This window comes from Carcharodon carcharias, chromosome 28, assembly GCF_017639515.1.
Source record: "Carcharodon carcharias isolate sCarCar2 chromosome 28, sCarCar2.pri, whole genome shotgun sequence".
NCBI lineage: Eukaryota > Metazoa > Chordata > Chondrichthyes > Lamniformes > Lamnidae > Carcharodon > Carcharodon carcharias.
The window spans coordinates 13,456,174-13,468,651 of record NC_054494.1 but is presented as its reverse complement, the minus strand read 5'-3'; the positions used below and the strand labels follow the sequence as shown (position 1 = coordinate 13,468,651).

At 43.3% G+C, this 12,478-nt stretch overlaps 1 protein-coding gene across 1 annotated transcript in view; it reads left to right on the top strand.

Moving 5' to 3' along the window:
• The window catches only part of mmrn2a (multimerin 2a), a 32,938-nt gene that overhangs the window by 5,044 nt on the left and 15,416 nt on the right, over positions 1-12,478 (top strand). Inside the window, exons 2-3 of the mRNA XM_041176480.1 lie at positions 5,718-5,840; positions 9,639-9,745. Of these exons, the coding sequence (XP_041032414.1) occupies positions 5,718-5,840; positions 9,639-9,745 (230 nt within the window). The remainder of the gene's footprint in view (positions 1-5,717; positions 5,841-9,638; positions 9,746-12,478) is intronic.

The window sequence follows — 12,478 nt, the reverse complement described above, 5'->3', positions numbered from 1 at the left end:
CCAATCCGAGGTGCCAATTCTGCTGCCCAATTACTGGGACTGATCCCTATTTCCAGATGTGGGACAATATATAAACCTGAAATAAATCTACTAAAATGTTGGAAATGGGAATAGATAAGTCAAAAAAAAAGAAATCAATGTAAGTCCATGGGGTCAAATAATGAGACAGGGCAGGAAGACATTGTCGTGGGAATGGTAAGTTTATGAGCTTCAGAGGCTGCCAGACAGAACAAAGCCTAGCGTACGCCTGTAAACAGAGCTGCAAAGCCTAGCGTAGGCCTGTAAACAGAGCTGCAAAGCCTAGCGTAGGCCTGTAAACAGAGCTGCAAAGCCTAGCGTAAGCCTGTAAACAGAGCTGCAAAGCCTAGCGTAGGCCTGTAACCAGAGCTGCAAAGCCTAGCATAGGCCTGTAAACAGAGCTGCAATCACTGGAAAGATATGAAAGACAGAGGAGGGTGTGATGCAAGGTTCAAGGTTGAGAACACAATTGCTGTGATTTGTTGCTGCAATCTGTTTGTGTAAACCATTAAAAGGTTGAGTCTGGAACACCACTTTGAGGAGGTGCAAAAAAATGTCTCTCACACGCCCAAAATGTCCTTTGGTCCATCGGCTACCAAGCTGGAGTGGTAGTGTAACTGCCCCCCCCTTACAGCCAGAGCCGGGGTGGGGGGGCGGCGGTAGAGGATATCACGGTGGCCCCCAGCGCATCCAAAAGGCATTCAAGGGCTGCAGTCTTCCTGCCTTTTGGGGCTATGTCTTCTTTCCTGCAGTCCTGGGCTGGAAGCACTGAGCGCGGCTGTACTGTAAATGCGGTGCCTGGTGTGATGAAGCGGCGAGGTGATGATGTGGAGGGTGAATGAGACCCCACCCGCCTTGGAACCAGCATGCTTTCCAGAAACGTATAAGTGATGCGGCGAGTTTGGGACAATATGGTGTGAAAGCCCACTATCACGGCCAGCAGGTAAAATGCCATTTTACTCACCGCTACCACACTTAGTGCAAACCTGGGAAGATTCCGCCCTATGTCTTAGTTCTCCTACCAATACCAGGTGAACCCTTACAGATAAAAGCAAAATACTGCGGATGCTGGAAACCCGAAACAAAAAGAAAAATAGCTGGAAAAACTCAGCAGGTCCGACAGCATCTGCGGAGTGGAATACAGTCAACGTTTTGAGTCCGTGTGACTCTTCACCCTTACAGACCCAGTTCAGTGGCACATGCAGAGTAGCAAAGCAGCTCTGGGAAGTAAACTACCTAACTGAGACCTCAGATAGGAGGAAAAGGCAGAGGCTATGTCACGTCAATGTGATAAAGTGATATCGCAGCCGAGAAGGGGACAAGCAAGGAGAACCTCTGTCCCATTACCACCAGCCTGGAGGAGGGGGGTAACAGTGGGGATGGATTGGAGGGAGACGTGGGTGAGACCCACATTGAACCCTCTATTACCCGGCTAACCAACATAGAAATCCTAGAGAACTTAGACTCCCTATTCACCCGCTTAATTACAGAACAGCGAGAGACCTGACGAGGCAGCTCACTGCATTTAGAGGCTTGTGCAGGGACAAGCCAGGCTGCACCACCCTAGCCCCAGGTGATGTGGATGTGGAAGAGGCCCCTCCCATAAGACAACAGCCCTATCGTCTAGGCCCAGAGAAGCTGTCCCAGGACCGGGAGGAGATAAACTACATGCTGGAGCACCAACTAATAGAGCAGCAATAGTTGGAGCTTCCCAGTTGTGCCCAAGTCAGATGGCTCCACAAGATTCTGCATTGACTACCGAAAAGTTAATGCAGTGACCCGAGCCAACTCCTACTTGACACCCCGGCTGGAAGTCTGCATAGGAAGGGTAGGTAAAGCAGCCTACATCACGAAGATAGATTTACTCAAGGGATACGGGCAGGTTCCCTCGACTGCCTCTGTGAAGGAAATCTCCACCTTTGTAACTCCAGGTGGGTTATACCAGTGTCGGGCCATTTGGACTCTGAAATGCCCCAGCCACCTTTCAAAGGTTGGTGAACCAGGTAGTTGGGGGTTTATCCAATTGTGTCATGTACCTGGACGATCTCCTATGGTACAGCGATCACCTGGGAAAGCGACGTAGAGCAACTGGAAGCCCTCTTCCAAAGAGTACAGTCAGCTGACCTAGTGACCAATCTCACAAACTACGAGGTTGTTCAGGTTCAAGTGAGCTATCTAGGACATGTAGTGGGTCAAGGTCAAGTACTGCTCAGGGCTGCAAAGGTAGCAATAGCATAGCTCCCCATTCCCACAACAAAATGGGGAATCATGAGGTTCTTGGGAATGTGTGGACTCTACCACAAGTTCGTCCCAAACTTTAGCACAGTAGCCGCCCCACTAACAGACCCACTACAGAAAAAAGTAAAAGTAGAATGGACTGGGAAATGCCAGACAGCTTTCAAAAAGCTGAAGGCCTTTTTAATAGGCGAGCCTGTGCTTGCAGCTCCGAACTTTAATCAGGCATTTAAAGTAGCTATCAATACAAGTGACATCAGGGTAGGGGCTGTCCTCCACCAGGAGGATGAAGCAGGGATAGAGAGACCAATCGGGTACTTCTCCAGAAAACTAAACAAGCATCAGAAATGGTACTTCACAGTAGAGAAGGAAACTCTCGGTTTACACTGGCCCTCATACACTTTGAGATATATGTCCGAAATGGATAGAGAGAGACCGCCGTCTATACTGACCACAATCCATTAACTTTTGTGGGAAAATCTAAGACACAGAATGCTATCAGAAGTTTGCTTCTCCGACCGGACTACCTAAAATCACCAACATTGCCGGGAAATCAGATGTGATCACAGACACCCTGTCTGGAACTGAAAGAGACCCGGTTAGAACTGAAGAGATAATATTAACCAAGGCCAGGAGAATGAATGTATGTATGAGTGAGTTTGTTGTTTTATATTTATTTATTTTTTTCTCCTTTTGTAATGAAATGAGAATGAATTTCATTTCATTCGTCCTGTGGAGAAGTGTCATGACCATGGATCCTATTCCTGAATTACTTATGGACATATTGAACTTTTAAGTAAGACGTGTGTTTTTTAAAAAAGGACACACAAGTAAGAGTTGGCTGAGACTGGAAGGTAACCACTTTGCTGGAAAATTCCCATGTGAATTTCTTGAACAACTAGTTCAGAGAGAATGGAATGTCACACCTAAAAGCTGAGACACAGCCTACTTCAGACAGAGGCACTTTAAAGGAAAAGATACAATGCAAACTGAACTGTAATATCCTGTGGTTTCAGAAATAATGGAAATTATTACCATCTCAGCCAAAACCACTTCCTGTTGAGTTATATCCCAGACTGTGAACATGAACTGAGTTGAAAAGAAAACAGATTTGGGCAAAAGACATGTTTGTTTATTCCCTTCCTGGAATACACAAGGAAAGGGGTTTTAAAAAGCCAACTGCACCCCTAGTTTTGCATGCTAGTCCAGTATTCTGTTCTGGTGATGTGTGCGCTGTGAAGGTCACAGCTGAAGAACACCAATTGGGCATCCCTGCGCTTGCAGGTAAAAAGGTCCTGTCTCTCTCTGATTGCTGGAAGCAAGTCACAAGTCAGCAAAGCCACAGTCGAAAAGGAAACAGGGCAGCTCCTTTCAGCTAACCTGCAGAATCAAGAATCTCCGAAACCAACTGCTCAACTGTCAAAGGCAGCGCCACTGGAATCACCCAACTTAGTGGCTGCAACGTTTCGTCATCTAGTCCTCATGGACAAGCCAAAGGGCTGATTCATCTATCTTTTCTTAACTTTTATTTTTGGGCTCAATTTCTCATTTTCTAATCTGCTTGTGTGTGTGTTGTGATTTTATTATTTTTCCTTGCTTTTGGTAACTAATAGTTCATTCTTTCTTTGACTCAAGACAGCCTGGTTAAATTGGCTCCTTTTAAAACATGAATACATTTGGACTGGGAAAACGTACCCACAAGGGAAGGGGATCCTTTTTAAATTAACCTTTGTTATGAGGAACCAAGGGGGTTCAATAAAGAAAGGGAGCCAGTTCATCCCACCTCACCCGGGAGCATAATAATTTGGGGTACCTTGTCCAGGCTCATAACAAATTGGGGGAACCTCACCCTGGGACTGGCTGTAACAATAACTAACATGAGAGATATAATGCAATATTATTAATCTACACTGAACCAGATGTCAGGCGTGCTGTTATCCCACAGACTCACTATCCCTGGTAAAGAGATAGTTATAAACCGGAAAACACTTTACAATTGTTTAGACCAGACGGATCAGGTAGTTTTTTTAATATAATGAATAAACAGAATTCTAAAATAAATGAAAAATATACTCTTTTTAACACCACTATGATTTTCTTCTAGAGTTGCCCACCGCAGTATCTTGGAGGTTACTCTTTAATCCCTGGAGCCTGCAGGACAAGACTGGAATGTTGGCAACCCTAACTTACAGCTTGGCTACATAGTTTAACATTCTTTTAGACTGATTGAGTGTTTTTGTGCCGTGGTACAGGACATATTAAATGTTTAGTCTCCTAACACTATGTCTGTTTCGAATTCATTATTAATATTCAGGTACATTCATATATTGCCCAATTTTTCTTCCTATGATCAGTATTTCATATTACATTTAACTTGCTATCTGCACGTAAATTTTTCCCAACTTGTTTTGTCTCTACAGAAGCAGCTGTCTCCCCTGGTTTTGTATCATCCCAAAACTTGACTAGTTTTGCTTGGGTTTCTGAATCCAGGCCACTGCTGTAAATCCAAAAGTGGTGTTCTCAAAACCAATCCCCAGGAGAACCCATCCAGCAATCGCTCCACTTTGTGACATAACTCATTTAACCTGTACCCATTTCTTTCTCCCCTCAAACACTTTCTAATGTCTTTCCAAGATTTATCCTAAATTCCCACAACAGACCTTTACGAGGAATGTTGATAAATATTTTTCGGAAATCTGGGCACACAGGGATTTTTCACTGTTCACTTGAGAGGCCACGTCTCAAAGAAAAAGTCAAGGACGTTTGCTGAAGACCCTTTCTGAATCTGCGCTGATTGCCATTCATTTAACTTGTGAACATACGAATTCAGAGCAGGAGTAGGCCATTCGGCCCCTTGGGCCTGCTCTGCCATTCAATAGATCATGGCTAATCTGATTGTGGCCCCAACTCCCAATCTACTTACCCCTTATAACCTTTGACTCCCTTCTTACCCTTAAGTCTACTCTTGATAATCAGTTCCACTATTGGCAGGGGTTGAAGTAATACTGATGGGCTTGTAAATGGCTGTGTCTGCTGGGGTCCACTGTCTTTGAAAATGGCTCTGTTTTTACTCTCACCATACCTGCCCAGTATTCTACCTTGGGACCACCACCAATTGCTACACAACTCACATTCTTGTCTCACTTTGTACTTGGAGATTTATATGTCATTTTATATAAGTCATTAATTCTCCTTAGTTTATTACCTCTTAGTTATCTCTTGTGCACACTTGGAGGAACCAGTCATTGATAAGATTACCTATTTTATATCCATCTTTTGTTTTGTAGCTTTTAGAATCTCAGCTCCTCCGACTCTGTTGAAGTAGTAAATAAAACTTAGTTTTTGTTTACTGATCTTAGTATTCAGGAACCATTATTACATTTTAAAAGGTACAGGAACCTTCACTTCTGTAAATATACCCCAGAGTTACAGTCTTGAAACTTCTTTTTCTCCCCTTGCTTTAGGAACTGGTGTGCCTTTGTGAAATCCAAATTGTCCACTGTCGTGGTTTCATGTGGGGTTGAGCGATATGCCCAAAGGACCACGGAGCCCTGCATGAATGGGATGGTTAACTGCCAAAACGGAGTGTAAGTACCGACCAAGATGTTACACTTTGTGCAGCAAATCTATTACTAGACATTCTCGAGTGAAAGGCTTGAGTCTATTGAGGTGGCCTGGCTTCTCCAGGGGTGGAAGACACGGTAATGTTGATGAAGACGTCCAGGCAGGTAGTGGGCTAAGAGTCAGGAACTTTGGAGGATGCCGTTGACAGATTTGAAGATTATATTTTTCAAGGTTGACGGTGTGGAAAAAGACAAGTGAGTGTGTTTAATACAAGAGTTCCAAAATCTGCATTTGACTTGTTCCCACCATTGAACCTGAACTTTGTGACCATTGTTCAGTCTCAGGCCCTTCACCTCTTCTGGCACCTTTGCTGATATCATCAGAAAGCTAATTAACCTTACAGAGGTAAGGGGAGGGGATGGTGGTGAGAAAAAAGACCCAAAAGACAAAAAACTGGGGATAAAATAATGAATAAAATGGAAATAAATTTATAAAATAATAATGATAATAAGTGGGAAAAAAAAATACAAATAAAAAAAAATGAATACAAAAAAAAGGGGCGTGGATCAGAAAGGGGTGGGGATGGTGGAGCGAGTTCATGGTCTGAAGTTGTTGAACTCAATGCTAAGTCCGGAAGGCTGTAAAGTGCCTAATCGCAAGAGGAGGTGCTGTTCCTCCAGTGTTTGGTCTCTCCAATGTAGAGGAGACCGCATTGGGAGCAGTGGATGCAGTGGACTAAGTTGAAGGAGGTGAAAGTGACGTGCTGCTTCACCTGAAAGGAATATTTGGGCCCTTAGATGGTGAGGAGGGGGGAAGTAAAGGGGCAGGAGTTGCACCTTCTGCGATTGCATGGGAAGTTGCTGTGGGAGGGGGTTGAGGTGTTGGGGATGATGGAGGGATGGAGCAGGGTGTCCCGGAGGGAACGGTCTCTATGGAATGCTGACAGGGTGGGGGGGGTGGTGAAGGGAAGATGTGTTTGGTGGTGGCATCATGCTGGAGTTGGCGGAAATGGTGGAGGATGATCCTGTGAATGCAGAGGCTGGTGGGGTGAAAAGTGAGGACAAGGGGGACCTATCATGGTTCTGGGAGGGAGGGGAAGGTGTGAGGAGGGCAAAGGCTCGGGAGATGGGGTTGGACATGGTTGAGGGCCCTGTCAATCACAGTGGGTGGGAAACCTCGGTTAAGGAAGAAGAGGTTAGTTTTTGTTATGCTGACTGTTCGGGGTAAAAATAATAAAAATACACTCCAACTTCCTCACATACATACTCGTGTTAGATTCGTATTGAGACTTGTTGGTGACTGATTGAGGACCGCACAGGTACATACTATGATCATCAGAGACAATAGATTTATTAGGCAACACAGGTTAAACTATGCGGTATTTAACATAGGGAGCACTATACAGCTGTGTCTTCCTCATCACTGGCTCTTGCCTCCCAGCTGTGGCACCGTCTCTTCAAGTAATCTGTTGACTGATGGTCTTTGATTCCGTGTGCACTGATGTCTCTAGTATCCTCTTTTCTGGTGGGCCACCCAATTTGGGCATATCCCAATCTCTCTTACATGATTGGCTTAGTCTGATGTCATAATCTCTTTACATTTCAGTCCGCATACTCTCTCAATTCCTCGCAAAAATATTCCAAAGGTCACAATTCTGCATTGTATTTCAAAGCATTTCCTAGTACAACAAATTCTAAACATTTTGCAAGATATGTAACCATCATTTACTTTTCCAAAGCATTGATACAAATAATTTGCTACCCAACATAATGACTTGTCCCTTAAACTTCAACACATATAAGCCATATTACCCTGTAATTGCTATTTCAGCATTAGCTGTCAGATAGACCCATGTTTAAGATTGTCAAATGCTTAACCACTTCAGCCCTTAATCACAGCCTGTTTAACCACATTATTTATCAATCACATCTTGACATTTCCAGACAAGATTAAGCATCATACTTTGCAGTTTGGCCCTGGTACAAAAAGACAACCAACACCACAAAAAGACGACTAAACCCTACGCTCAAAGTTCACCCCCAAGTACAGGTTACAGAGTAGGGGAGGATGGATTTGGCCAAATTATAGTCTGTGAGAAATTAAAGAAGTTCACAGTTCGTAGCTTGGCGTACCTGCCAGCTGAATCTGGCTGTTTTGTTTTCAGTGCAGAGATGGTTTAAAGCTGTAGCTGGTCTCTTTGTCTTCCTGGAGAGACTGCAGTGGAGTTGAATTCTTTCTTCAAGTGATCTCTGTCTACTGCAGAATGGAGGTGAAGTCAAATTAATAGACAGGGGGGAGATGCTAGCTTAACAAAGAAAGAGGTTAGTTTTATTATGCTAACCGCTCGAGGTAAAAATAATAAAAATACACTCCAACTTCCGCACATACATACTCATGCTGGATTCTGCAGTAGACAGAGATTACATAAAGAAAGAATTCAACTCCACAGCGGTGTCTCCAGGGTAACAAAGGGACCAGCTACAGCTTTAAACCATCTCTGCACTGAAAGCAAAACAGTCGAATTCAGCCTTGCAGATATGCCAAGCTATGAACTGTGAACTTGTGAGAGATGGAAGATGTGATGGGTGTAATATTCAGCGATTGTGAAGAGGAGTGAAAAAGTTGCGGTGCAACAGGTGTCTTATTAGAAAAGACATTGTATATTAAGAGTATTCAGGTTAGTGAGGGTTAACGAGAGACTGGGGAAACAGTACTACACACAATGTGATGTAGAGAGTCACAGGATGGTAGACTGTGTTTAGAGAGAGTCTGAGAGAAGTCAACATGAAAATAGCACCTAGTCAGTGCTATACCTTGGAGATATGTATATAGTTGTGTGTTAACAATAAACATTTCAGGTCCAAGCTTGTAACAGAGAGAGAGAAAGAGAGAGGCAGGAGCTCCACTTAACTCAACTACTAGTTGCATCCTGTTGAGAAACCCATGTGCCCAAAACCACACAAAAGACTTGGGCTGGTCATGTGATGTCTCTTCAACTATCGGTAATTCAAACATAATTGTAGATTCCAATTATTAGAGCTGTCTTAAAAATCAAGGTGTTCTGTCCAAGCGATTAACCTTTTAATTGTTCATCTTCAGCTGTTGAATTTTGTAGGTCATTTCCATAGAAACCTTGTCAATAGGATAGGAAGGGAGATCTTTTACAGCTGGGGGTGGGTGGGGAAGAGACATTGTCTTTGGTGACAAAAACAGAAATACCTTGGAAAACTCAGCAAGTCTGGCAGCATCGGCAGGAGTCTTTGGTGAGTTTTGCAGACTTGCTGAGTCCTGTCTTTAGGGTTGGAAGTGAAACATATAGTAATGTAAGTTAGTGTCGGCCATCTTGATGTAGGTTGAAATCACTTAAGTTTTTTTTAAAAAAAGCAGCCTTTCAAAAATCCAATTCCTGTTTCCAGCAAATGAATTAAAAATCAATATTTGATAGAAGCACATCTTCATAACAAGTTCTTTTGCCCCTATCTCTGTAACCTCCCCCAGCCTTATAAATTTTAGAAATATCTACGCTCCTCCAATTCTGGGCTATTGAGCATTTTTGATTTTAATTGCTCCACCAATGGCTGTTGTGCATTCAAATTCCTGAATCCTAAGCTCTGGGATCCCTCCCTACACCTTTCTGCCTCTCTCCTTTAAGACACTCCTTAAAAAGTACCTTTTTGAACGAGCTTTTAGTCATTTCCTCGAATATCTTGTTATGTGACTCTGTGTCAAATATTTTTGATTGCGTTTTTGTCAAGTGCATTGGCAGCTTTTACCACGTTAAAGATGCTATACAAATGCAAGTTGTTGCTATTGTTGTTCAGGTACCAGCTGGCTCTTAGACCTTTATACAAGGTGAAGCAGATGATTGTGACCTCCTTGGAGTGGAAATGCTGTCCTGGATACATAGGATCCAGGTGTGAACACACAGGTAAATGGCAGAGTCGGGGTTTCTGAGTACATTGCAAATGGAATTCAACAAATGGCTTCCGCACCCAGGGTAACGGGAGACAATATTTGCCATTTGTGGCCCACTGTGAGAGATGTGACGGGTGTAATATTCAGTGTTTGTGAAGAGGATGAAAAGGCTGTGGTGCCTTGTTTAGAGAAGACATTGTAGCATAAGGGTATTCAGGTTAGTAAAGGTTAATGAAAGACTGGGGAAACAGTACCACCCACAGTATGATGTAGAGAGTCACATGATGGTAGACTGTGTGTAGAGAGAGACTGAGAGAAATCATAAGAAGATAGCACCTAGTCAGGGCTATACCCTGGAGGCATATAAATGTATGTTAACAATAAATGTTTCACGTTCAACAACACAAGCCTCCAGACCTTTTAGTGAGGCGCCATACAACCTTGCAACTGACATCATGAGGACAATTAGGCTCATGATACAACCCGAAAGACATTTGAGCTGGTGTAAGTTTCAGAAACTTAAGGGGCTCTGGAGACTTGCCCCATACATTTGGGGAGGAAACAGGATTTGATGACGATGACCCAATTCTGGACGAGGTATGGGGACTCTGGTTTCAGTGCCTCTGGAACTGCAACATGACTATGTTGCAAGAGCTGAGCATTTTGTTATACTGCCCCCTCTGTTGGGGAGGTATAAATAAAGTTAGTTCAATAATGGCTGCTCGCTATGAATCCACGTTAACTTTTTCTCAGTGCAATACACAGCAGAAAGATGGGCTGAGGCTGGGATGGAATTTTCTTTTTATATTTCGTTTGAGAAGTTAAGGACAGAAGAATAATGTGACCCAAGTTTTGAAACTCCTAAAGTTGATTTTGAGGGAGTTTGAATGATTCAAAAGGTTGCTCTGTACGTGCAAATCATGTTAAGGTACAGCAGGGTACATAATTGCAAAAATGACACTGATGGTGTATTTAGGGACAATGAGGAAATTTAACCCTAACAAAGAAAACTGATGTAGTTATGAATGAATGTTTCACATTTGGCTGAAAGTGAATAAAATAGGAAATGAGGATAAAATAAATGTCTTCCTCATCATGATGGGTCCAGACGCTTTTGACGTAGTGTCAAACCAGTGTTGCTCATGAGACCCCATTACTATGGAATATACTGAAATTAATGAGGTTCTGGACTCATATTATGACATGACTAAGAATGAAATTGCTGGCAGTTATGTTACGTGAAAGGAAGCAGTTGCCAAGTGAAACTGTTGCAGCTTACATTCTTGAATTAAAGAAACTCTCTCCTCACTGAGTATGGCGTGAATTTAGAACTCAATCTTAGAGACATGTGAAATTATGATATTTTTGTTAAACACATTCTGGTTTTAAGGAAAACAATTTTTTTTGATGAAGATTATTCTGGTAATTTCAGTTATATATGTGTTTTGGTAGTGATTAGAGTTAAAAAAAACAAGTATGCAAATCAACCTGTTAAATTTCAGGTATTCGTGATGTTGGATTAGTCATATTGTCTTGTGGAAAATTATGTTCACGTACCATTTTAGATTTAATGCGTAAGTTTTTTTGAAGTGGGGAGGGAGTGTAGTATATTGCAAGAACAGAACATTTTGTTATACTGCCTTCTCTGCTGCCCCTTCTGTTGGGGAGGTATAAATAAAGTTTGTTCAATAATGGCTGCCTGCTGTGAATCCACACGTTAATCTTTTCTCAGTGCAATACACAACAATCAGCAAATGGAGCAAAGGTTGTTGAGAGGGTAAACTATGAAGAGGGAGGTGGAGAAGGGCTCTGCACAGAAGGCTCTACCCAGTGAGAGCACTTTTCCTATCTCCTAGTAACAATGCCTGAGGTAACTTCGATTCAACAAGGAGATGGTCAATGAACTGTGGCAGCTCCTTCACCAGGCCTGAAGTCTCATACCCAGGGTGAGGACAGTGCTGTTAGTGGCCATAAATTTCATGGTAGCTTTGAACTTTTATGCATCTGGATATTTCCAAACAGGAGACATCTCCCAGTGTACTGTCCGGCTAGAAGCTGATGGAGGCCCTCTATTCCAGGAGAGCTGAATACATTGTATTTCTACCTACTAGGAAGAAAACAATGAGAGTGAGCATGATTTTGCCAAGGTAGTGGGATTTACGATGGCTCAGAGCATCATTGACTGCAGACGCATGCCTCTATGGCATTTCCATGACAACAGGGAGAGGTACAGGAATCACAGGGTGTTACCATTTTCCCAATGGACAGTTGGTGTGTAACCCTGCATAATACTTCATGTTAATGAATGGCCAATGTCTTGGCAGCAGCCATGATGCCTTCAATTCACATTCAGTCTGCTGTTCCCACCATTTTCAGGTTTCGACAGAGAACCAGAGGCTGGCTGTTCAGGGATAAAGGCCCTATACCCTACCACCAGCACCGCCCCCCCCCAATCACCTGACCACACAAAAACAATATATGTATAATGAGAGCTACAGAGCTTGTCAGGAACATTGGGTTCAGCAGCACTGCTGATGTCTGGACCACTCAGGGACAGTCCTCCAGTTCACCATGGAGCAAGTAGCCAAGTTTGTGGTGGTCTGCTGCGACTTCCATAACATTGCCATCACTGCCTCCATTGCAGTCACTGCCATCAGGAATCACGAGGCCACCTCGAGAGCAGGAGGTTGGGAGGATGCATCCTGGATCCCTTCACTCCGGACGGGCTGTCAGAGACCGAGTGCTC